Source organism: Nyctereutes procyonoides, unplaced genomic scaffold (genome assembly GCF_905146905.1).
Source record: "Nyctereutes procyonoides isolate TBG_1078 unplaced genomic scaffold, NYPRO_anot_genome, whole genome shotgun sequence".
Taxonomy (NCBI): Eukaryota; Metazoa; Chordata; class Mammalia; order Carnivora; family Canidae; genus Nyctereutes; species Nyctereutes procyonoides.
Genome location: NW_026575121.1, coordinates 5245096 through 5270352, shown reverse-complemented (window position 1 = coordinate 5270352; position 25257 = coordinate 5245096). Strand labels below are relative to the sequence as shown.

The 25257-nt window shown below is 51.1% G+C and overlaps 1 protein-coding gene across 1 annotated transcript in view; it reads right to left on the bottom strand.

The window, feature by feature from the left end:
* Positions 1–23896, bottom strand: part of SIAH3 (siah E3 ubiquitin protein ligase family member 3) — a 66145-nt gene extending 42249 nt beyond the window's left edge. Inside the window, exon 1 of the mRNA XM_055335583.1 lies at positions 23756–23896. Within this exon, the coding sequence (XP_055191558.1) occupies positions 23756–23890 (135 nt within the window). The 5' untranslated portion in view covers positions 23891–23896. The remainder of the gene's footprint in view (positions 1–23755) is intronic.
* Between the last annotated feature and the right edge of the window lie 1361 nt (positions 23897–25257).

Here is a 25257-nt window from a genome sequence, read left to right as displayed (position 1 = left end):
AGAAAATCACCGAGAGGCCACTCTTGATGTGCAGCAGGTGAACTGGTGCTGGAAGCTCTCTGGTCCCAGTCCCGGCCCCGTGAGACAGAGACCCTGCACGGGTTCAAGCCACCGGTGCTTGGTCATTGTTACTCGCATCGATGTTATCCCGAACCGATGGGGAATCGTGCAGACACGGCCGGTCCGGGCCCTGGAGCTGGTCCAGAGGCCACAGAGCTCATTGAGGGATGGAGAAGTTTCCAGACAGCAGAAGATGAGGTGAAGAGCTGGATTCCTTCTGGCCTTCGGTCCAGGCAGCTTGCTCCCAGGACAGGCCTCTCAGTCCCAGAGGCTTCAGGAGAAACCCCAGCTCCTGACTGCACTGGGCTCTGGTCCAGAAGGGTCCCCAGGGCAGCCTCACGTCTGTCTGTAGGAAACGGAAACCACATTCCGCGCCCAGCTCACTGCCACGTCTCCCAAGAAGACTTTTCATTGTGCTCTTCTTTCCCACATAGATTAGTCCCTTCCTGCCTCCTCTGTGCTCCCCTAATTCTTTGCAACCCCTGGAAGTAGGCTGCGTGGACGTCCTACGCGCGCACCCGCCTGGGGCCCCAAGCTCAGTAGGGCCCCAGGCTTGATTTAAGGCGCAGCTGTCATTACTGCAAAATTCTTGAATCTCTAACCAAGGATCCCTATTTCACTTTTCACGGATTATGTGAACCCCACAAATCCACAAATTTGTGTACCCCACGAATTATGCAGCCAGTCCTCCACGTAGGAGGTTTGTGACATTGGGCCACGGCCTGGCTTCTCTGTACTGCCTGTTTCCGCATCTGTGAAATGAGAATGATGAGAACTGCTTTGCAGGGCTACCGGGAGGACTGAATGAGTCGTGGGCACAGCAGCCCCCCCCGGCGCCCCGCCTGACAGCGCTCTGCTGGGCTCTCCTCCCGCAGGTGTGGACTTGTGCCTGACTCAATGGGAAGGTGCTGGGCGCCCAGCCGGTGGTGGCGCTCACATTCACATTTGCAGGGCCTCGTCTAAAACAGGGCCCGTAACGCTCTTTGAGGGCCCAGAGCCTCTTTATTTCCTCCCAGGGTGCCTGGGACGGTCCCTTGTCCTTGGCAGGTGCCAGGAGGGGTCTGATGAATGTATGAAGATGCTCCTCTTGAAGCTCCCGGAGCCCACTTCTCCTTTCCAGGTCGATCTGGAGTTGAAACTGCCTAGTTAAATGGCGGTTGCCAAGCAAGGCGTGTTCAGCATTTTGGAGTCTCGGGAACAAGCTTTCCGGCCTACCTGCAGTGACAACAAAGTGTCCCAGCCGCCCACGCTGGGGTTCCAGGGTGGGGTGAGGTAAGAGCCAGGGCATTAGCACAGGAATCAGAGGCAGCCGGGGACCAGGCCTCTTTTTGGGGCCTAGGTGACGTTCCCCATGAGAGCAATAAAGGCCTTTTTCAAGAAGCCAGTCTCAGCAGCCACCGCACAGTGCTCTGGGTTCCCCGGGGACCAAATTCTGTCGCAGAGTAATGCCTGATGGTGAGGGGAACCTGCCTCCCACGCAGAACAGTCCACACACAGGCCAAGCGCTGCGTAAAGGAGCTCAGTGCCCGAGAATGACCGGTGTGGACGGAAGAGCTGAAAGGGAGGAGGGTTTGGGATACAGTGAACTCATGTTGTTGTTATTGTGGCTCTGAGAGAAAAAAAAAGAAAAGCCACCTTAAAAACAAAAATCCGTACATCTCAAAGTTTCGAGCGTTTTCATAAGCACCAGCCACCCCAGCTAATTCAATAGTGGTTTATCCAGCTGATGGGATGAAGGGCCTCCGCTGACTGTGTGCTGACTCCTTGCGGAGCAGGGGGTCCACCACGTAGTAAGTACATTGGGGTTTAAGAGGATAATTAACCCGCTCAAGGGCATTGGGCTGGCAAGCCCAAGGTGATGGACTCCCCAAAACTGCGTGTGTGTAAAGTGCACCGATCTCAGGTGTGCACCGATCTCAGGTGTACAGCCCGGTGGAGTTTCACTGTGCGCAACCCAGGAACCCCCACTCAGGTCAAGATGTAGGACCCTTCGAGCGCCCTGGGAGCATCTCGCGCTCCTTCCCAGTCAACCTACCTCCCTCGCACCCACTTCTAGGTAACCCCTCTTCTGACACCTGTCTGTGTCACATAGTGAGAGGCACAACAGTCTTGCTTGTGTCCCTTCCTGCATTTTTTCCTCAGAGAAGACCAACAGGTGCTCCTTTGTCTCAGGTCTGCTAATAAATCATACATATGTGTGCGCGTGTACACATGCACCTATACAGATATATAGATGTATGCTCATGCATATAGGGAGGTCTTTTTTTTTAATTCTTTTTTTTTTTTAAGATTTTGTTTATTTATTCATGAGAGACACAGGCAGAGGGAGAAGCAGGCTCCATGCAGGGAGCCCGACGTGGGACTCGATCCTGGGTCTGCAGGATCACGCCCTGGGCTGAAGGTGGCATTAAACCGCTGAGCCACCCGGGCTGCCCTAGAAAGGTCTTTTTAAAAAATAGTTTATATATTTATTCATGAGAGACAGATCTCCAGGATCTGGGGATCGCGACCTGAGCCGAAGGCAGAGGCTCAACGGCTGAACCACCCGGGCGGCCCTAGAAAGGTCTTTAAGGTGAAGCTTCTCCCTTCACCATCAGGCATTCCAGGGCAACCACATTCAATCCGAAGGGCCATGAGAGCCCGCCGCTGAATCTCGCTTATCAAAAAAGACCTATTCAATGCAGCAATTCCCTTGTGTTTTTAGAGGCTTTTTGTTCAGGACATGAAATCCATGTCTCACGATCTTCCTCTCCCCGTGGTGAGGACATCCCTCCTTCTGGCCGAGGTGCAGGCCTACCCTCAACATTAGCAAGACTCAGGGCGAGGGTCAGACGGAGGCTCACAGACCACTTGTCTAGAAGTTTCAGAGTTGTATGCGGAGCCAGGAGACTTATGTAAAAGACATATATTCTTTCTATCTTAATAAATAAACATCTTCACAGTACGTCGGCAAGCCAGCCTTGAGTTTAGAGGGTTCACACTTCTCAGAGTTCCAGAATGTGGTGGAGAGTGAGTCAGCCATGGGCGGCCCACCTCCCTTTTCTTCCCCTCTCTGGTTCTGTCCCATACCTGACACATGCGTGTGGCCACCCCAGCCTGTACATCTAGGTTCTGCTGTGGTTTTCCACAAGAAAGGAAGCCTTGACCACCTGTCCGGCCCAGGGGCACGTACGCCGGTGGCACCGTGTGGCCTCAGGAGGGTAGATCTGTGGAAGACAGGCTCTGAGTACACAGAGAGAAGCTTAGAAGGGAAGATCCGAGCTCCAGGTAGGAACGTTCTCTTGGGGCTGCAGGTTCCTCACCCCACATGGTGTGGGGCACAGCCTGAGGAGAGCCAGGTGACACCTACAGAGCACACGGTTTCGCCCTTTTGTCTGGTCCGAGGGTGACTCCACAGAACTGAGATCATCTGTCTCCATCAGGAGAAAACCCTCTTCATTTTCAAAGTCACTCTGAAGAGTTCAGTTTGGTTAAATCCTTCTTCAGTGAGGGCTTGCCATACACCAGGCCACTTGGGGATAAGCCATGCATGGGGATGGGGATGAATGGAAGTGGCTCCCAGCTCTCCAGGGCCTCCAGTCTAGTGGGAGAGCCTGGCCGTCAACATGGTGGAAACACATTCAGGGAAGGACTTCTGGAAGGAGAAGACCTCTGAGCGGGCTTGGGGAGTGAGAAAGTACAAGCCAAAGAAGCGGGGAGGAGAACAGCATGCGTTAAGAATGGTCTATCTAGAGGGTGTGGGAGGTTTTGAGGGGTGACCTGAGTCGCGTCAGGAGAGGCCACTGTATGCTTTACCAGGAGCATGGCTCCAGGCCCTGGGGGAGCCCTGGAGGCTTAGAGCAGAAGGGGTACAAGGACAAATTGACACGTGTAGACACGTGACTCTGGCATCCTTATGGAGACACGAGACTCAGTAGAAGATAATCCAGGCGGGAGGTAACGAAGGTCTGCTTATTCAGTGATCCAATAGACACCCATGGAGCCCCACAACGTGCCAGGCATTGCTGTATCCTGGGGGTGCTGCTCCCTTGCAGGGGGCAAGGTAGCAAAAGTCCCTGCTCTCAGGGGGTTTGCATCCTCATGAGAAGGCAAGGACACCGTAGATGGTAAGGGAATAAATACTTCACATTATTTTGATAGATGTAAGTGCTATGGATAACAAATAACGGGATAGACATGACGGCGGGGAGATGGGGGGGGGGCGGGGAAAAGATGGAGGAGTTCATTTGTTCAATGTGTATCGTTATCCAGGATATATTTATTTGCCGAGGGCCTGCTGTGGGCAGGAGACACAGAGGCCTGTTACCACAGCACTGATGTCTCATGGGAGAGCCAGACGTCATTCAAATACCCCACCACTGGAGCTTGTACTGTGAAGAAGGAGCATGGGTCTCTGAGAACGTAAGCAAGGAACCTGACTTAGGGTGGCTTGCTCTGGATGGGGGGAAGAGCATCCCAAAGGCCCAGTGGTGGCAGGGAGTAAGGTGAGCAGCAAAGTTGGAGAGGCAGGGGGAGAGAGGGAAATCGAGGTAACCCCCCCCCCCAGCCCACCACAGGGAAAGCAAGGGCCCTGCCAGGCCCAGTTTTGTTTAGGGACTCCGCCTTTTATTTATTTATTTTTAAAGCAAAGTATATAGTTTCTATATGATAAAATATATAAAACACACCATTTGCCATTTTCTACTGTTTTGAAGTGTACAGTTCAGTGGCGTTAATTACATGCATCATGTTGTATGACCACCACCACTATCTATTTCCAGAACTTTTTTATCGTCCCAAATAGAAACTGTGACCATAAGCAATAATAACTCTCCGCTTCCTCTTCCCCTCAGCTCCCGGTAACTTTGAATCTACCTTTGTCTCTATGGATTTGCCTATTTGAGGTATTTCATGTAAGTGGAATCATATCATATTTGTCCTTTTGTCCTTTTGTACCTGGCTTATTTCATTTGGCATCATATTTTAGAGTCAGAACATGTGTGTCAGGCTTTTATTCCTTTGTATAGCTAAGTAATATTCCATTGGATGTGTAGACCGTATTTTGTTTATCCATGCATCTGTTGATGGGCTCTTGGGTGGTTTCCACCGCTTGGCTGTTGCGAAGAGTGCTGCTCCGAACATCAGTGTACGAATACCTGGTTGAGCCTATTTCCAATTCTTTGCGGTGTATATTTGGAAGTGGAATTGTGAGGTCACGTGGTAATTCTATGTTAAATGTTTTGAGGACCCTTCATCCAGGCATCCTGTCTTAAGTAATATGAAATAGACCCAGTTATATAACAGAGTTTGTGTTACCTATAGATTTATTTCATTATTTTTTTGGCAATCATAGTTGCTATTTTTTAATTTTTTTAAATTCAATTCATTAACACATAGTGTAGTATTCGTTTCAGGGGTAGAGTTCAGTGTTTTTGTTTTTTTTTAAATATTTTATTTATTTGTTCATGAGACACACAGAGAAAGAGAGAGAGAGAGAGAGGCAGAGACACAGGCAGAGGGAGAAGCAGGCTCCATGCAGGGAGCCCGACGTGGGACTCGATCCCGGGTCTCCAGGATCACGCCCTGGGCTGAAGATGGCGCTAAACCGCTGAGCCACCCCGGCTGCCCACCCCCTTTTTTTTTTTTATAGGCGCTGCACCATTTCTCACTGGTAGCATACAAGGTTTCCAGTTCCTCACATCCTTCCTTGGCCAACACTTGTGATTTTCCAGTGACTTTGTCTTTATCCTAACAGCATCACATCTAAGTCCTCCCTCAGAACCTTCTCTGACCTCAAGTCTGGCAGGCAGTCTGAGGAGTCCTCACCTATGGTAGGATTTTGAAGAGGGTACATTCCCATGGAAGTAAGTCAGGGGAACACTGTTCAGCATCTCTACTAGCAATGTCAGCCAGAAGGCAGGGATGGAGATGTGAAGAAACTGGGTAAGAAACTGGGAAGCTTTTGAAGAAGACGTACACGTGGCCAAGAGACACATGCAAAGATACTCCATATCCCTCAGCATCGGGGAAATACAAATCAAAACCACGATGACATACCAGCTCACACCAGTCAGTATGGCTAGCATTACCAAGTCAGGAAACGACAGATGGTGGCGAGGATGCAGAGAAAGGAGGGCCCTCTGACACTGTTGGTGGGAATGCAAGCTGGTGCAGCCACTCTGGAGAACAGTATGGAGGGTCCTCAAAGGGTTGAAAATAGAGCTACCCTGCAACCCAGCAGTTGCACTACTGGGTATTTATTTACCCCAAAGATACAGATGTAGTGATCCAAAGGGGCATCTGCCCCCCCACCCCATGTTCATAGCAGCAATGTCTACCATAGCCACACTGTGGAAAGAGCCCAGATATCCATCAACAGAGGAATGGATAAAGATATGGGATATATATACAATGGGATACTACTCAGCCATCAAAAAAGAAAAAAGAAATCTTGCGATTTGCAATGACATGGATAGAACTAGAGGGTGTTATGCTAAGTGAAATAAGTCAATCAGAGAAAGACGATTATCACATGATCTCACTCCTATGTGGAATTTAAGAAACAAAACAGAGGATCACTGGGGAAAGGAGGGGAAAATAAAATAAGATGAAATGAGAGAGGGAGACAAACCATAAGAGATTCTTAACTCTAGGAAACAAACTGAGGGTCGCTGGAGGCGAGGTGGGTGGGGGGACGGGGTAACTGGGTGACGGGCATTAAGGAGGGCACGTGATGGAACAAGCACTGGGTGTTGTATGCAGCTGATGAGCCACTGAACTCTACCCCTGAAACGAATACTACATTATGTGTTAATGAATTGAATTTAAATAAATAAAAAAATAGCAACTATGATTGCCAAAAAAATGAAATAAATCTATAGGCAACTCAAACTCTGTTATGTAACTGGGTCTATTTCATATTACTTAGGAAGCCAGAGTTTGTAGTAAACATAATAAACACCAATAATTCAAAAGAAAAAAAAATTGGGAAACTGGTGGAGAATTTGAGGCCTGTCCCACGGGGTTCCCGTTAAATAGGTCTTGTGAGGGTCCTTTTAATCTCCCCATTAGAGCGCTGCTTCCCATAACAGCCCTTCAATAAATAAATATCTCTTCGTAGCCGGAGCCCAGTAAGTAGACATTTGAATGAGTGGGCCACCCCATTGTCCCTTCTCCCTCGCCTATTATTATCCATAGCCCCTTCCAAAATCCAGGCCAGGGTTCTACTCCCTAAGGGGTCTCAGGCTCCTGTCTGGTGGACCCTGCCAACCATCTGGGTCTCTTCTGGTCTCTTCTGGTACTGAACCACTGTTTGCCTTGACAGTTACTCTACAGGGTACTCACAGCTGTGCAAGAAATTAGGGGAAAAAGGGGGGGGGCAGGTTGCCCTGAGTCCCTTCTAGAACAAGGCAGGGCTTGTTCTAATGGATGTGGAAGGGAGTAATTTATCCAAATAATGCTCTCCAGCCGCACTGTGATATAAAGATCGCAGAGTACTTTGCCATTTCTCATCCGAGCCTCACCGTAAGCCACTGCGGTTGGCAGGGTGAGTACTGTTTACAGGGGGACACCTTCAGAGAGGACAGGTGACCTACCGAAGGTCGGAGCAGAAGTGTCAGGGACAGGTCTGACTCCATGCCCAGGGCCCGCTCACCCTCCACCTGCAGTCATGACTCACCACTGCCTTGCTGCCCCCACACCTGCTCAGGGCCCCTAGGAAGAGCTCAGCCAGGCTTTTAATAATCAATCAAGAGTTTTCCTGAGGCGTCTGCACAGACTTTTGGCTAGTCTCCTCAGAAGCTGTTCTTGCAAAATGCTTTCTTATTTTTCGCCCAATCAGAACGGAGGTCAAAAAAAAAAAAAAAAGGCCCTTTCACTCTCTCTCTCTCTCTCTCTCTCTCTCTCTGCACCAGCCAGCCTGGCAAAGCCTATTTCATTCCCGAAATTCAAATTGGAAACTGCCTTCTGTTCTCATTAGCTTGGGTTGTAGCAGTCATTACATTCTAAACAATTAATCCCCGAATGCCAATTTCTTCCTAGAATTATTCTGGACTCAACAACTGGTTTTCTTAGCAGCAAGGCTGAGGCAATTATTCCTGGCTTTTGTAACTAAACATGCTGCGCTTGGCACTTTACAATGTTTTCATCATCATTGAGTTATCAACATTTATCTCTATCAGGGGAAAGAGAAGGCCGTCCAATTGTGAAGGCCCCGCGATCACACAGCCCTGTTTACTGACATCCGCAGCCTCCCTGGGGCTCCTTTGCTCCGCCTGCCTGGAGAAGAGGAAGTCCCCCAGGCAGAAGCAGTGGGGGTTGGGGGGGAGCCCAGGGTACAGGGCAGTGCTTGCTGGGAGCTGAGGCCCCACAGCTGCTAGACACGCCTTCCTTCCAAAGCTGGGCCCCCAGAGTCAGCAGGAACCTGGGAATGTGATGCGGTCTGTGGGATTTCTTTCCTTCCAGCAGGGACGGCACGGCTGCTCTGATGGGGGACGTGGGATTGCAGGCAGCTCAACTCATCCTGGGCTGAGTAGGGTCCGCTTACCTTCCTGTGCGGTTCCCCAAACACAGGCCTTCCAGAGAGGCGGTGTGGCAAGGACACGGGAGCAGCCTTGGGGGGCAGGCTCCCCTCGCACTGCTGTGTGGCTGGGTGCCCACTGCCTATCCTCACCTGTAGAGTACGGCTGAGGGGAGCTCTATTTTTCGGGGTTATTTTGAAGATTGAGTATTTATCATTAGACTCATGTGCCTGGCACCGAGTGCTTTATGTGTTTAGACACAAATAAACAAGAACTTCCCTTCAGCAGTTGAAGGGGTTTTTCATGTTCTTTTGTCACCTTTAGGCCTGAGAGCCCACGACATAGCGTATAAAGACAGAAAGCTTGCTCCACCATCCCCTAAACCGCGAAGCAACCCCCCCCCACTGCCCCGATTCACTTGAAGACATCAGCAAACAGATCTCCAACCCGTGTTCTTTTCAAAAAGTCGACCCACGCAGCACCAGGGTAGTAGTGACCGCCCCATGCTCTCAGAGTGGAACTCAAAACATTTGCCAACAGCACGTGGAGAGCTAATCTTCAGATGATCAGCTCCTAACCAGTTAAAGCTGGAGCAGCTGTAATACGGTTGGTGGACGGGAGCCAGAACCCGCGAGCTTCCTCCCTCCTTTCTCTGCATCTCAGGACCTCTGGGCTGACTGTGTGCACCCCCCGCCCCCTTTGCATCCGGTAATGACCCCACCAAACCACCAGCAGTAAGGAGAGTAGGGAACACCTGTGCCCCATTCACTGTGTGCCAAGCACTTTACCATATCAACTCAGTCTTTACAGCCCCCCTGGGATGCAGGTGCTATTATCATCCCCATCTTACAGGTGGGGAAACTGAGGCATAAGACAAGCTAAGTGACAAGTGCAGAGTCACAAGGCTGATAGCTGTGGAGGCAGGGGTTGCACAACCCAGGCGGGGTGGCTCCAGAGTCCATCACTTAGCATCGCATTACCTCCTCCTGAGTCATTGGCCTCACCCATGAGCCCACACATCCAGTCTGGGCTCAGAGACCCAACCGTGTTCTCAGGCAGGAAGGATCGGTGGCGGGGGTTGGGAGGTGGGGTGGGGTGGTCATAGCTTAGAGCAGGCTTCGGGACACGGGCTTCATCTTTTGGGTCTCTGGATAACCCTCTCAGGTCTCTCACTCCCTTGCCTTGTTCTTCTGATCCCGAGCCATCTGCGTGTTAGCGAGACCTGCATTTACTAAGCACCTGCGTGCCGTCCATCTACGCCACGGCTGGGGACACGGGCCCTTGGGGGACTCAGCGTCCAGAAGGGACACAGATGTGCAGACGGACGCAGGGACAGATGTGAATAGGTGAGGCAGCTTTGGCTCCCCCTGGGGAAGGAGGCTCTCCAGCAGGGCTTCGCGGCCCAGGCAGCAGGGGCTCCTTCCTGCCGGCTGCCTGGAATTCTAGAGGGCTGCCCTGCTGTTGGGAAGCTGGCCGTGGGCCTGCAGCCGTGCCCTGGCCTTCCCAGCCTCGTGTGCAACGCACACCCTCCGTGTCCCTTGAACTCCAGAGCCCTTTGCGAGATCGGACATATACAAGGGAGCCCATCTTACTAACCCCTCACCCAGATAACAAAAATAAGATGCAGAAAATCTAAAAGGCCCACCTTTTAGTGACTCTGGATAAGCTTAACTGAGTCATTCCCCATCTCTAAAATTTTCCCCTTCCCCGCACGACAGGCATTTCTTCCTCTCATAAATTCCCAATTCTTTCTCATCACCAGAGAAGCCCTTTGAACCCACTAATCAGGTCACGGCAGTAGTGTTTCTGGGAGGGTTGCTTATTTAACACGGATAGACAAATGAAAAGAAAAAAAAAACAAGGAAGGAGAAAGGTAGAAGGAAGGAAGAGAGGAAAGAAGGCAGGCAGGAAAAATAAACCAGCATTTCTGAGGGCGCTGCCACGTGCTCAGGCCCCATTTAGGTGCTTTTCCATCTATTTGCCACATGTGCTCCGGCCGCTGCACACCGCACACCTTCTTACAAACAAACAAACAAAAAAAATGAAGCGCAGAGAGGTCAAGGCACTTGCCAAGGGTCACACAGCGAAGAACACAGGAGCTAAATCGGAAGGCACGTGGGAGTCCAAGGGCTATGATCTTTCCAGTGTACTCAGAGGTGTTTAAGACACGTGTGCGGGGTTTCCCAGCGTCACCAAGGTGCTGTCACTCACTGTAAACGGGCCAGGCTGGCACGGTGAGCCCACTTGCCCCCCCCACATCGTCTTTCCCTTGCCCCCGCAGCCCTTGGGGGAGGTGGCCTCAGACCTCTTTGGCAGAGGGGCAGCCTGGAGGCGGGGTCAGAGGTAAGGACCCCCTCCACAGGCACATCAGGGTCACCTGGGAGGGACACACAGAGCAGTGGCGCCTTCCCCCCTGACAGGTGGAGAAGTCAAGGTGACGGGACTTGCACAAGACCCGCCAGGACCTGAGCCAGCCTGCAGAGAAAAGCTCAGCCTCTGGGTGCCGAGAAGAGCTCCTCAGCCAAGTGTTTTCAAGCAGTGGGTGGTAAGTGCCTGGGCGCTTGCCTTCCCGCCTCGGATTTCCCCGGGAGTCTTGGAGAGCCTGGTGTCTTTGGCGCCCGCCTCAGTCAGCGGGCCCAGAAGGGTCCAGCTGGCATTTATTTAATTACCACAAACAGTTGCAGCACTTGGGCTGCAGTGAGGCTGGTCCTCACTGTGCTTGGAGGCCCCCCTGCTCCCGGGGAGGCCGGGCTGAGCAGGCCTCACGGGGCCCTGGGTGCCCTGGCGCGGCGTGCATAGGCGTCCTGTCGTTGGCTCCCCAGCAGGGTCCCCTGCGAGCCCTGTGCAGCCCCCCCCTTGACCCCCGACACGTCAGGGCTGCTGGGGCAGGGGCCCTGGGCTCACCCTGGCGACTTCCCTCCTGCCCTCCAAAGTCCCTGTGAACATTACCCTGCATTTCTCCAGCTGGCACCCTGGAAGCAAAGCTCACAGACCTCCTTCTCCTTCCTCTCCCTAAGCTCACCTCTTGGGCTTATGCCTCCCTCCCTCAGTTCACCTCACAGCAGTTTTGGAAAGAGAAAAATGCTTGCAAGGGACTAGGAGAAAGGTTGGCCAGAAATCAAGACCAAGGCTGAGTTAGGTTAGGTAGCACATGGTCATTAAAGTTGCATTTCTCTTTGGTTTTAGGGGGAAAAGAAAATTAGCAATAAATATGGCTGAGAACGAGACAGGGAATTTCAATGGCCTGTGGATCTTCTTAGAGAACGGGTGTGACATGGGAAGAGCCACATTCTCTTAAAGGACATGTTCACTTTTTTATAAAAGAAATTTCCTTTTTTTTTCTTGCTGAGAAAATGTGGCCGGTCTAATGCTGTCCCCGTGTTCAGAAAGCATTTGCCTTTGTGACGCGGTCACCTAGCTCCCATGGTCGTGGAGAAGCAAGGGACGCATTGACAAGATAATCACATGCCCCGGATCTGGGGGTCACGCTAGGTTCAGACACCTGTCTGCCTGTTAAAACACATAAAACACATAACCGTTTCTCTCTTTACTCCTATTGAGGTAAGATTGATATATGACATTATATTAGTTCCAGGTGTGCAACCTACTAATTTGATTTTTTGTGTACACTGCGGAGTGCTTGCCACGTGAGCATAGTCCCTCCCAATCTGTCACCCTACAATTGACCCCCTTTGCAAAATTTTCACCCACCTGCAAACCCCTTCCTTCCCTTCGGGTAACCATCAGCCTGTTCTTTGTGTGTCTGAGTTTTTTGGGTTTTTTTGTTTTTTGTTTTTTTTTAAGATTCCACGTATACATGAGACTATATGGTATCTGTCTTTCTCTATCTGACTCACTTCATTTAGCATAATGCCCTCGGAGTCCATTCATGTCTTTGCAAATGACAAGATTTCCTTCTTTTTTTTAATGACTGTCTAGTATTTCATTGTGTGATATCTATTTCTCTCTATAAATATCTATACAGAGATAGATATCACAATTTCTTTATCCGTTTGTCCATCGATGGATAGATTGTTTTCTTTTTTTTTTTTAAAGATTTTATTTACTTATTCATGAGAGACAGAGAGAGAGAGGCAGAGACACAGGCAGAGGGAGAAGCAGGCTCCATGCAGGGAGCCCGACGTGGGACTCGATCCTGGGTCTCCAGGATTACGCCCTAGGCTGTAGCCAGCACTTAACCGCTGAGCCACCAGGGCTGCCCCGATAGATTGTTTTCTTATCTTGGCCGTTGCAGATAATGCTGCAATGAACATAGGGGCCCCTATATCTTTTTTGAATTAGTGTCTTTGTTTCATTTGGATAAATACCCAGAAGTGTCATTGCTGAATCAGGAAGCAGACCTACTTTTAGTTTTTTGAGACACTTCCATGCTGTTTTGCACAGTGGCTCCACCAATGTGCATTCCCACCGACAGTGCACCAAGGGTTCCTTTTCCTCCAAATCCTTGCCAACACTTGTGACTACTTGTCTTTTTGATAATAGCTGTTCTAACAGGTGTGAGGTGACATCTCCTTGTGGTTCTGGTTTGCGTTTCCCTGATAAGGAGTGATGTTGAACATTTATTCGCGAACCTGCCGGCCATCTGTGGGTCCTCTTTGGAAAAACATCTATTTAGATCCTCTGCCCATTTTTTTAATTGGATTTTTTGTTGTTGCTGTTGTAATTTTTGCAATTGAATTGAGTTCTTTATATATTTTGGATATTAACTCCTCATCAGATATATGATTTGCAAATATTTTCTCCCCTTTGGGAGGTTGCCTTTTCATTTTGTTGGCAAGTTTCCTTTGCTGTGCACCCATTAAAAAGAATGGTCATGGGGGACACATTTCTTTCATGCAGGGTAATTCAGAATTGGGTGTGTAGATAAAGTTGTTGCAAAGTTTTCCCTGAACCATTTGATGCCAATCCTAATTTTTACTGAGTCTGAATTTGGAGGGCTCTGCTCTTTGTAGACGTTTACAGATAAGCAATTGTGTTAACCGGGGGGGGGGGGGGGGGGAGCTTAAGATAGAGGTTAAAAGCACCAGCTCAACTCTAGGGCTTGGACAGGTTATTTAATCTCTCTCTGCCTTGGCTTCCTCCTGTGCAAAGTGGGGATAGGCTGATGGCATTGTACTGAGCATGTTTAAAAAAAAAAAAGGCAATTCAGGTAAATCACTTAGCACAGCAGTCGGCAGTTTGTAAGTGCTCAATAAACATTAGCTAATAAAAAAAAAAAGCTCACACACACATACATAGTCTTACGTTGGGTTCTCTAAAAATAGAGCCCGAGGTAAGGACTTGGATGCAGTAATTTATTTGGAAGGCGATTCCGGGAAGCAGGAGGGAGGAAAGGGGCTGCTATAGGCCACAGGGGTTTGGTTCTACCCGGCAGCGGCAGCACAAAGAAGCCTGGAGAATGCCTCCTAGGACTGTCCGTCAAGAGCTGGAGCATCTAGGTGTGGATTTGATGTATATATGCAAGGGTAAGACAGGGTCCCACCTCAGGGTTTTTAAATGAAACATAATATACTCAATCCTAGTCCTATGGCCAAGCTTGTTGGCTCAGTTGCTTGTTGTGAAAAGAGAGCACTAAGGGTGAAGTAGCAAGAAGCGCTTAAAATAAGCACAGGATTTTAATTTAAGAAGGCTCCACCCCAGTGAACAAGCTCTTCCACCTTTTTCCGGTTTGGTATTCTGTATAATGGAGAATGGTAATAATATACCCCTTCCTAGCGAGCATTAAATGTACAGCGTTCAATGCAGTTCCTGGACGTAGCCCGCCTTCAGTGAACGGTGGCCGTTTTGTGGCTCCTACTGTCATTACTGCTGTTCTGACGTGCGTCTCTGAGACAGCTGGAAAAGGACTAAGGGCTTTAGGATGCGTAGCTGGCTCAGCTTAGTAGAAGTCACAATATACCCCCGATTTATAGAAGGGAAACCGAGGTTCCGGGTGGCTACTTGCATCAGACCTCCTGGCATACCTTCAGCGAGGTTGTAGGAGTTAACTCTGGGGGTGGAAGGGGGGGCGTCTTGGTGTCTGGCTGCAAAGCAGGGCAAGTGGTTAGCCTCGCTGGCCAGTCTTACAAAATCTGTTATCAATCTAAAGGCCTGTCTCTGGGGGCCTTCCTGATGCTGAGCGAACCCCATCTTCCCTCTCCAGTGTGGTCTGCAGTGGCCTCTCCCCTCCATAGAGGATGTTTGCCAGCCTTGTCCTGGGTGGGGTGGGGGGGGGCGCCCAGCCTTGCCCCTTCCACAGGCAGCTCTCCCCTGGCTGGAGTTCCCGGTGCCTCGGCTGGAGACAGCCCTGCAGCACACAGCTCCCTCCTCATCACGAATTCCTTATTAAAAATACATTAAAGGACAGAGAAATTATGAAGAGATACCGCATCTTGCAAGTAAAACTGATGTTTCCAGTTAGACCACAGGTCTAAATTATCCGCAAGGACACCTGTTCTATGGCTGAAGACACTAGGCTGGTTTCAGATCTGTCTTCTGAGGGCGTCTTCATCTGGGGCTCCTTTGTCGTAGAACCTGATTCCACCAACTGCTCTTTGCAAGTGTGGGGTTTTGGCTTCATGGCTTTGGTGACTTCGTTGGGAGCCTCACCCCCGTCCTCGCTGTGTATTTGCGTCAGTATGAGAGACCCAAGGAACATTTACTTTCTTAATTGCCCCACCGTTGCCCGGCTGGTTTATATTATGGCACATTCCTGGGGTCAAGGAGCCCCTGGGAAGATGTCCAGCATTGCCACAGAGTCCTGGTGGAGAGGCAGTGTCCTTAACCAGCGTCCTCACCCCCACGCAGCGTGGTGTCACAGAGCCCCTTATCAGCTGTGACCTTGGGCAAGCCATTCATCCCTTTGGTCCTTGTGTTTCAGACCCGGCCCTGGCACTTGAGCATCGCTCTAGCTCTCTGACCTTAAGTAAGCAGACTGTGCTTCAAGATCCTAGTCACTTGACACGGGTCATCTTACTGCTGACCCTTCCCCCCATCCAGTTGGAGTAGGAGAAGTTTGGTCACCCACCCGAGTTGGACAAAAGAAGCTTGGTCAGCTCCTGTGACACCAGGTGGCATCACCACGGGACACGGCTTCACAGTCACGATAGCCCCCATTTATGGAGTACGCATCACGTGCTAGGGGCTGCACTAAGCACCCGATGTCCATCACATTTCTTCATCCTCCCAACCGTCATTTTATAGGCGAGGAAATGCAGGCTCACGGAGGTCAGAGAGCTCACTCGAGGAGAACAGCCACGTTGGACTCACACCCAGATCCGTCTGACTCCAAAACCTGTACTTTAAAACCTCAGCTAGAGTGGCCCCTTTTCTTTGCCAACACCACTTTCTCCCTTGAACCTCCCTCCTGAGACGGCAGTGGCCAGTCCCAGACTGGACAGGGGAGAAGGATCTGGTTCATCTCCGTCTTCTTCTTCCTTCCACCGTGCTGGGGATCAGGATCCTCCCTGCCCCCAGCTCTGGGCTTTGCCTCCTGCCATCCTGCAGAGGCCACGCCGGGGTCCAGAGGGCCTGGCACCTCACAATCGCCATTGACTTGTGTGCGTGAGTGTGTGTGAGTGTGCGGGCGTGCGTAGAGACTCAGGCTAGAGTGCAGGGGACCTGGGCCTGCGCTCAGTACTTAAAAAAAAAAAAGAAACTCTCTGATGACAGTAGGATCCAGGAATGCTTTCTTGGCTCTGAAAGGTCAGAGCATGTCTCCTGCCCTCCCTCGATGGCTGCGGCCTGGATGGAGCGTGGTCCCCCTTCATCCTTGCCCTGCTCAGAGGGAAGCTGCTTCTCAAGGCGGAATGAACTGAGGGACAAAGAGAAGACGGCTCGTGTCCCAGGCAGCGTGCAGCGTCAGCCCGCTCCATCTCCCACCCGCTGAATCTCGCTCAGCTCAGACCCACACCCCCCAGATCAGATGCCCCCCACAGGGCCACTTACCCCTGTGCTTAGTCAGCTGCCACTAATGAAGTCATGCATAAGGCATGAGGGGCAGGTTTCAGGAGGGCAGAGGTGGGGACTTTTCTGCATGGCTCCTGGCTCTGTGAAGGACAAGGGGACCCTGCTCCTCAGCTCCCGTCCTGACAGAGCCACCTGTGTCCTCCAGAGACCCAATCCCTCTCCCATGGCCGCATGGGCTCAAAAACCCAAGCGGTGCTATATTGCAGGGCTGTCGTTGAAGCTATGCACTAAGGACAAATTGGACTTTTATATAAGGCAAGAAATTGTTCTATTCAAATTTCTCTTCAAGGCCAAGGGCGATGCACAAATACCAAGAAAGAGCAAATGGGAGGCTTGCGGAGAGGGAGGGAGGGCAGAGAAAGCCAGGTGGGGCTGCAGGGAGTTGCCTCCAGCTTCCTAGGAGCTGCTTTCCTGGTAATGACCATGTTGACAGTACCTGCTGCTGCTGTTTCCTGACTCCCTCCCTCTCTCTCTTTCTCTCTCTCTCTCTCTCTCCCTCTCTCTCTCTCTGTCAGGCAGACACTTTCCTTATGTGAGCTCATTTCGGCCTCATGCTGCTATAGCAGGTGGACATGATTTTCTCTCTTTTAAAGATGAGGAAATGGAGCCTCTGGGAGGCTAAATCATTTGTGCAAAGTCACACATCTGCAAGTGGCACAGTCTGGATTTGAATTCAGGCCTGGCTGCCCCCAAACTGATGTTTTTGGTTTTTTTTTTTTCCCTGTGTCCACTGATTCTCCCCATATTGTTCTGGTGGATTTAAAGGTCTATGCTTTTGACTATGTATCTCTTTATCCTTTGATTTACAGAACACAGTCTGCGTGAATTCATGTTAATTGTATTATTTTTAAAAGAATTCAAAAAAAGAAAAAAAGAAAAAGAAAGGAGATTTATGGCTGGGGGTAGGGGAGTAGGGGGCAGGATGATGCAGAGGCTCCAATGTGCTAAGGAAACGTGGGTTTGGTGAAGGGCGGGGATGGTAGGGTATGTGGTACAACCTATGGGATCCTACTGCTGGCCCAGGGCTGATAGGGGTACAGGAAGTTGGGGGGAGGGAGGTCCTTGCAATTTTCTGCTCTGACAGCATGCACCCAAGCAAGGGATATTTTGTTTGTGCTAATTTGAAGGCAGCCTGGGACAGTGTAGGGGATATAAGCCTGGCATTAAGAGACCTAACTCATGGTTCCATTTCTGTCACTGGGTTTGATTCCGCAGAAGTCCTGTTGTGGGTTGAAGGGTGGTCCACTAGGTGATATGTTCACGTCCTGGCGCCTGTGAAGATGACCTTATATGGCAAAAGAGTGAATATGATATGACCAAAGGTAGAATTAAATTAAGGATCTTGGAAAGAGAAGCTTATCCTGGATGAACCAGGGAGGCCTTAAAGGCAGTCACACGTATCCTTATAAGATAGCCACACAGAGGAGAGGGCACACAGAGACAGAGGCGACGGGACCACAGGGGCAGAGACTGGGGGGATGTGGCCACCAGCCTAGAAACACATGGCGCCATGGGAAGCTGGATGAGGCAAGGAGCAGATTCTTCCCTGGAGAGCCTTAGAGGGAGCCACGGGCCTGCTGACACCTTTCATTTTGAACTTGTAGCCTCCTGACCTGCGAGGGCATACATTTCTGTTGTTTTAAGCCACCCAGTTTGTGCCAACTTGTTACAGCAGTCCTCGGAAACAAATACTCATCACTTCCCCTCTCTGGCCTCAGTTTCCTGACTATGCAGTGAGAAGGTTTGACCTCCCAGCTCTGACACTCTCTGTGTCATTCCCAGAACGTCAGGCCCCTGTGGGAGGACAGGTCTCCGTTCTCTGGAACCAACCCTTTCCAGGTCACAAGGGAGCGTCTAGACGGGCCACCTCTCGCCTTTGAGGAACAGAGCTATTTGAATCCAGATGACTCCATTAAGGGTAAAATCCCTTCGTGGACGGCCGCTTATTTATTCTTTCTTATTGTTAGTGGCTAGAAACATACTCGGCCTTACCCCAGAGAAGTCATCCAGATAGCTCTGACCTCTCTGTGGACTTTAAGGAAAGCTTTCAGTACCTGTTTTCTAATTTCGGCCACAGTTTTCTGCAGCTTGAGGGACCGTGGCTAAGGGAGTCACACAAAATTTGCTTTGGGGCTGCTGGATAGATGGAGCACGGCGGTAATCGGCTCACCGCAGCAGCTCGGGGCCGCTCCAGCCTGCCTGCCCCTCCATCACTAGCACGCAGCCAGCGAACGACGGCTCGGGGCTTGGGGCTGTTGGTTATGTGACTCGGGAGCCTCATCTGCAATCATCATCAACCAGAAGCGCTGCACCACCACTCTGTGCCGGTGGAGTGGAGTGTCAGACAATATTCACAGGAACCCAAGGGCTGGAAGAGGCTGCACGTGGAAGCTTTGAGAATAAAGCTCAGAGAGGGACCACCCCCAGTTTCAGCCCCTCCCTCATCCTGGCTTGGGCTCCTCCAAGGTGCTAATGAACTGTGAGGGGACTCGAGAGAGGGCAGCAGAAGGAAGACGGTGACATTTCCAGAGGATGGGGAATGGGATCCTCCGAGGCGCGTTATGTCAACAAGAGCTGAGTCACCCACAGGCGCTAGCTGTTAAACAATCTTGTCGGAAGCCTTTAACTGCTTTAAAACAGGTACTGAGGCTGAACACTCCAAAGGCCACCTGTAAATCTCTAAAAAACAATGTTCGGGTCTTTAGCTCTCATTCAGGGGCCTGCTGCACTGTGTCGAGCAGAGTTAGTGAAAGCCTTAGGGTGGTAACGGGATTTCCAAAGATTATCCCACAAACAGGAGAGGCGATGTTTGGCTTTGCCACAGATCTCTTCTCCTCTGTTCCCTCCGTTTGGTAATCCCTCTCCTTCTCGGTGCAGCCCTCATCCCTGCCCCCCTTCACCCATCCCTCAACACACATTCATCCACACGGGTCCAGTTGGGATGAAATGGGTCTTGGAATGAAAGGCATGTGGATGCCCCTCCCGCCTCGTGTGTGTGTGTGTGTGTGTGTGTGTGTGTGTGTGTCTGTCTGTCTGTCTGCGAGCCCAAGGTTAATGGGTACAATGAAGTAGAGGGCACTGGGTGGCTCAGTCAGGTGGGCATCAGACTCTTGGTTTCTGCTCAGGTCGTGATCTCAGGGTGGTGGGCTGGAGCCTCTTGACCAGCTCTGCATCCAGCAGACAGTCTGCCTGAGATTCTTTCCCCCTGCCTTCCCCCTTCCCGTCTGCTCCTCCCATGATGCCCACGCAGTGCACTCACTCTCTCAGATAAATAAATCTTAAAACAACAACAACAACAACAACAACAACAAGAGGTCTAGGAGCAGCTGGATGGAGGCATGAATAGCCTTCCACAACAAGTGAGGAGGTTATACCCTCTGTACTAGACTCTACGGAGGGCGCTGGGGGTCTCAGCAACGACTTTAGTACTGGCCAGGGCCTTTTTCAGAAGTTTGCTAGAAAGCGTTTTGCTAGTCTTTTGGAATCCAGTTTATCAAGAGCTGTAGTTAAGAGGAGGACGTGGTCCAGCAGCCTCGGCTCAGGTACTGTCTGCTTGGGAAGCGCGAGAGACCGACCCTGGAGGGGCTGGAAGGGCCTGGGTGCAGGGCCTGGCCAATCCAGCCCTTGGAGGAGGTCCCTAGGGGTGGGGAGCCCAAGGGGAGGGCTGCCCGGGCCAGGGCATTATAGAAGGGGCTAGTGCCAGCAGGAGAGGCGCCAGTAGAGAAAGGCCTCCTTGATTTGGAAAGAAGCAAAAAGCATGAGGGAGGAAGGAATGCTGAATCAGGAGCAGGAGCGGGAGCCCCCGCCGCCGGCCTGAAGCCCGTAGCCACATCTCTGTAACCTCTTGAATGAAGCCGGGGGCAGCAAGCCAAGAACACTGGCTCTGGGTGGTCACTCTTCATGAAGTGGGAAGGAGGAATGGGGGATCCTGATCTGTGCCCGGAGCCATCCGTTCAGGCAGACAGAAGGACGGACATGGGGAAACACGGAGTGTCCTTTGCACTCCATGGGGAGCCCCCTGCCATGCAGCCTCCCTCTGCCTGCCCCTCACTTAGAGCAGAGGTCCCCGGGGTTCCCTCACGTTCCAGCCCTGGCGACTGCCCCCTTTTAATTAGGATGGGCTTAAGGGGTGTGATGGCTCTACCCAGGGTGTCTGCATTCCCAGGAGAGCGTCTGCTTTTCCGTTTAGAAGCATAAAGGCATCAGGTTGCTCGAAGGAATCCCAGGTTACTGAGTAATCGCTGTAATAAGATTGAGAATGAAGGTGACCTATAGAAGCATGGTAAATACACGATTTTCTCTGCTCAGTAAGTGAATTTTCATTATAACTCAGCACTTGCCTCCGGTCCTCGAATACTGTTAGCAATTCTAGGGGAAGCCTGGGAAAGGACAGAGCGCAAATATGCTTCCACAAAGAAAAACACAGGCTTCCCAGCCCTCTTTGAAGCTGCACACAACCTAGAAAATTGAAAGCAAGGTTGCAGTTTCTGTCCTTGGTCACCATTTCATGTAGCAGCCTGTCATACAAAGTGCAGGGAAGCACCACAGATCAATAGCTCTTCTGGGTTAACATTGCCACAATCTCTTTTTCTTTAAAAAAAAAAAAAAAAAGATTTTTTTTTTCCTCCATGTAGATCACAGCTTATTATATCCAAGGCATATTTCTGTGGTCTGTCTATGGAAATGAATGCTTAGAAGGAGCACTTTTCTTTTGAGGTTTTATTCACTTTTTAATGCGAATGATGGGGGCAGCAATGCTCCTATAGAATTGTTCTTTTCAAAAGCGCTGCACATGGCTGTTAGCCCTCTGGTTTGCAAAGCAGGTAACATTTACCTGAATGGACTACCTGGACCCTGGGAGAGCACATACATGGTCCTTATCGAGACACCATAAAGGTACCCTGGGTTGCAGAGGGCTCTCTGCCCGGCATGGCCTCTGCGAGTCCCGCGCACCTTGCCAGACCCTCTCACAGCATCAGCAGCCCTCACCTTGCTTTGTTTACCTCGGTGACGGTTGTCCGAGCAAAATCTCTAAGTGGATTTTTATGGAAAATGAAAAGCCAAATGAGTATATGTTTGAAAAGGTGAGCCACGGAAAACAGCCTCCCAAGGCATATGACACCTATTTTTATGTTGTCACTTATATGGTTTCTAAGTGGGCTAAAGACTTGAAGTGACAACTTTTCAAGTTCCTAGTGAAACCCCACAGGTTATATGTACACTAGCATGATTTTTTTTTTTTTTTTGAGGAGAGTGCTAGACAGCACATCCACCTCTAGTAACTCTTTTTAGCCTCACAGAGCCATGGAGATATTCATTCATATGTCCATTTCGAAGGTGAGGAAGGGAAGGCTCAGAGAGATTGACTATTTTGAGGGCACAGAGCTTGGTGAGAGCTGACGCAAAGCCTCCAACCCTGACTCTGAACTCCTGGGTTTCAGGCAGCAGGACTATTTAGCACGATCTGGGCAGACCTCACCGAAAAGTTGTACAGGGATGCCTTTCACCCCACCCCCACCCCACCCACCCCCAAGATCTTAGCACCTCTCTCCTCCATCATCAGCTGTAGTCCATGAACCATATAAATTCCAACTTTGGAAATGCTAAGTCCTAACAATTTTTTTCATAAACAATTTTTAAAGGTATTAAAATGCAAAACAGGAGTAAACAAAATTTCTTGCCACAGGGAAGTAACTAATGTAAAGTGACAAAATAATGGGAGTTTGCGGTCTCAAAAGGGGCCATAAAATGGAATTCAGAATCATATCTTAGTATGTACGCCGTACCCTTGCTTTGCCAAGGGTGACCAGCAGTGAATTCTCATTTATAAAACTAAGCCACGGAGGCAAAAGGAGACCGTGGGATGAGGGGAGGGAGAGCGAGAGAAAGAGGGAGCATAGGAAGGAGGGAGCGAGAGCAGTTGAGCGGAAGGGTGCTGGTCACAGACTGGGTACCCCAGGGAGCCAGTTCCTAGTCTGTGCACCCTAGAAGCCCCAGGGCGGTCCATCACCCCCCTCCCCACCCTCCCCAGGCTTGGCTACCTCTAGACTGCAGGGCCTGCAGGCAGGTGGTCCCTCCCAGGGACTTCCAGGAATGGGGGGGGTGGGCAGGGGGGAAGGCACCCATCAGTGCTGACCTGCAGGGCACTGCCTGAGGACAGTCTGATGCCTCATCGGAGTTTACAAAGTGAGAAGCAACAAGCAACACTTTTTCCTCCCCAAGAACAGTGGTCAGAACGCCAGACCCCTCCTCACAGAGACTGCTGCCAGCCCAGGCTGCCGCCTGCTCCTGCCCCCCCCCCCAGCCCTGTGCACCCGGACCAGGACCTGCAAGCGACCCCCAACGAGTCCATCGTTTATCTGAAAACAGAGCCAGGGTGGCTCGGAGGGTCCAAGGTGGGGAGCAGCTCATCTGCATCCCCGGACCCCCCTGCACTGGCTCCCCCCCCCCCAGCCAAGGCGGGCGGGCTCTGCACTCATTCCCCCATCAGTCTCGGCTGTGCAGCCCGCTGTCTTCCAGATCCCAGATCCCAGATGATCCCAGATCCGGGCTCTTCTTTAAAGGGCATCCACCTGGAGGCACAAATGCAGCAGCCGCCCCCTGGGTCCCCGCGCAGGGGTGCAGCTAGCTTCCCAGCGAGCAAACTCCTCCGGATGTCCCCTCCCCACCCTCCACCCCCCACCCTCACGCGCCTAGTCCGAGCACAAGGAGAGACATTTCGCAGAAGGAGCCCCCTCACCAACTCCCAAGTCCCCCCCCCCCCACTTCAGCGTCCCCAGGAGAAGCTTCCGAAATCCACTGCCTGCCTGCCCTCCCCGGCAGCGCGGGACGGTCCGCAGCGTGGGCAACTTCTCACATCCTGGCTGCTGAACACTCGCCCCGGGAATATATGGGATCCAGGAGAGGACGCCTCCTGACTCCCTCCACCGCCCTCGCTTCTGACCCCGACCCTGACCCTGACACCTCGGGGGTGGGGGGGGTAGGGTGGGGGGGAGAGGCCAGGCCATCACTCCAGTCGTTCCTGCCAATGGGGGGGGGACACACAAGGCGCGATCACCGAGACCCCAAGACATCCGAAGACCCCAGGCACCCGCTCCGAGTCCCCTAGCGCAGGCGGCCCCCCCCCCCCCCCCGCGCAGAGGGTCTCTAACCCCGGGGGGGGGGCGGGGGGGAGGGGGAAGGACCCTAACCCCAGCTGCGCGAATGTCAAACGATCCACAGCAACTCACCTTTAGGTTGTGCGTGGGGTTTACCACGCAGACAAGTTGCCCGGCAGCGGAGAAAACCCGTCTAGCCTTGTAGTGCTGAAAGCGGAGGTGAATGAGATCTAACACAGCCCCAAAGCACTGGGTAAAGAAAAGCATCACAACTTTTGGGGTGGGGGGGGAGGGATGCTGCTGGCTCGGCGAGGGGCGTCAGGAGCTGGAAGTCCTGGGCTCTGCAAGGACCCTCCGCTCCAGCCCGGCTCAGCTCAGCGTGCCTTCAGATTCATCATCAAAATAAGACGGTTAGAATCTTGCAGCAGTGAGGCGGCCAATCAAAAGGACAGAAATGTTATCCTTGAGGTGCAGAGACAGCCAATAACAAATGCCTCCCCTCCCGAAACTCCCTGATGAATTGAGCCTGGCGGAGAATGTATTATTGAACATTACCATAGATCAGCACATCGCATTTATCTTGCGATTACAGCCGACCGTACATAATGCTGCGGAGATAGGCTGACAAAATTGATTGCTTAATGTGTCTCCATTTATTAATTGACTTAATTTAACATGAGAGCCTTTCTTAATGCGCCGGCAAAAAAAAAAAAAAAAAAAAACACCCACCAAAAACATAAAGCATTTTGAAACCGCCAAATAGTAAAACACCCTGCTCCAAAGTAGGCAGATGGAATAACGCAGATCGGGGCTCGACTCACCAGAGCTGCTTGGGAGAAAATCAAATATTACAAGACTCCGATTCCAGATCAGGGATTTGGCAGCATAGAAACGTGCATCTTTCAGTCTTGTGCTCTCCGTAATTTGGATTTCAGCCCCTTGATAAATCTTACTTTCCAATCTTTATCAAAGCAAAGAATCCCTAACAAAAGCATTTGGAGGTGGTAGTGTTGGGATATATATATATACTGTAATTACTGAAGCCTGAGAATATTAAAGCATAAAAATGCACAGAGTATGCTGCTAAAAATAATGAAATCCCTGATGCATGAATGCACACACACGGAAAAACCTACACAGAGAGGAAAGTGGCTTGTAAATCAGCAAAATAATTACAGATGTGGAGGGCCTTTGCTTGTCATCCATTTGCATATTGGTGGGCAGCAAATTGCTAATTAACCACTAGATTGTTGGAGACATTGAAATAGGGATTAGGAGCACACACACCACATGGGCTAACACCGAACGCCGGCAGCACATTTCTGGGCTGACGCAGGCAGAGGGCATCCCAGGCTCCTGTCCGCGCTCCCTCTCCAGAGTGGGGCAGGTGGGGGCACTAAGCTGGTTCTGGAAGAAAGTCTCCGGAACAGTACACAGAATGCCCTAAGGTATCTTGGGAACGAGTTCTGATGGCTTTAGTCAGTCCTCGCAACTAACACATGAGAGTTGAGTGTGCTGTGTCTCCCCTTGTCTTTAGTGGTTCCTCTGTGGCGAAGTCACCTGGCACCCGGGTGAGGACGCATCAGCCTTGTGGGTGAATTGCACCCACAGTGGGAGCCCAGTGATCTTTCTGA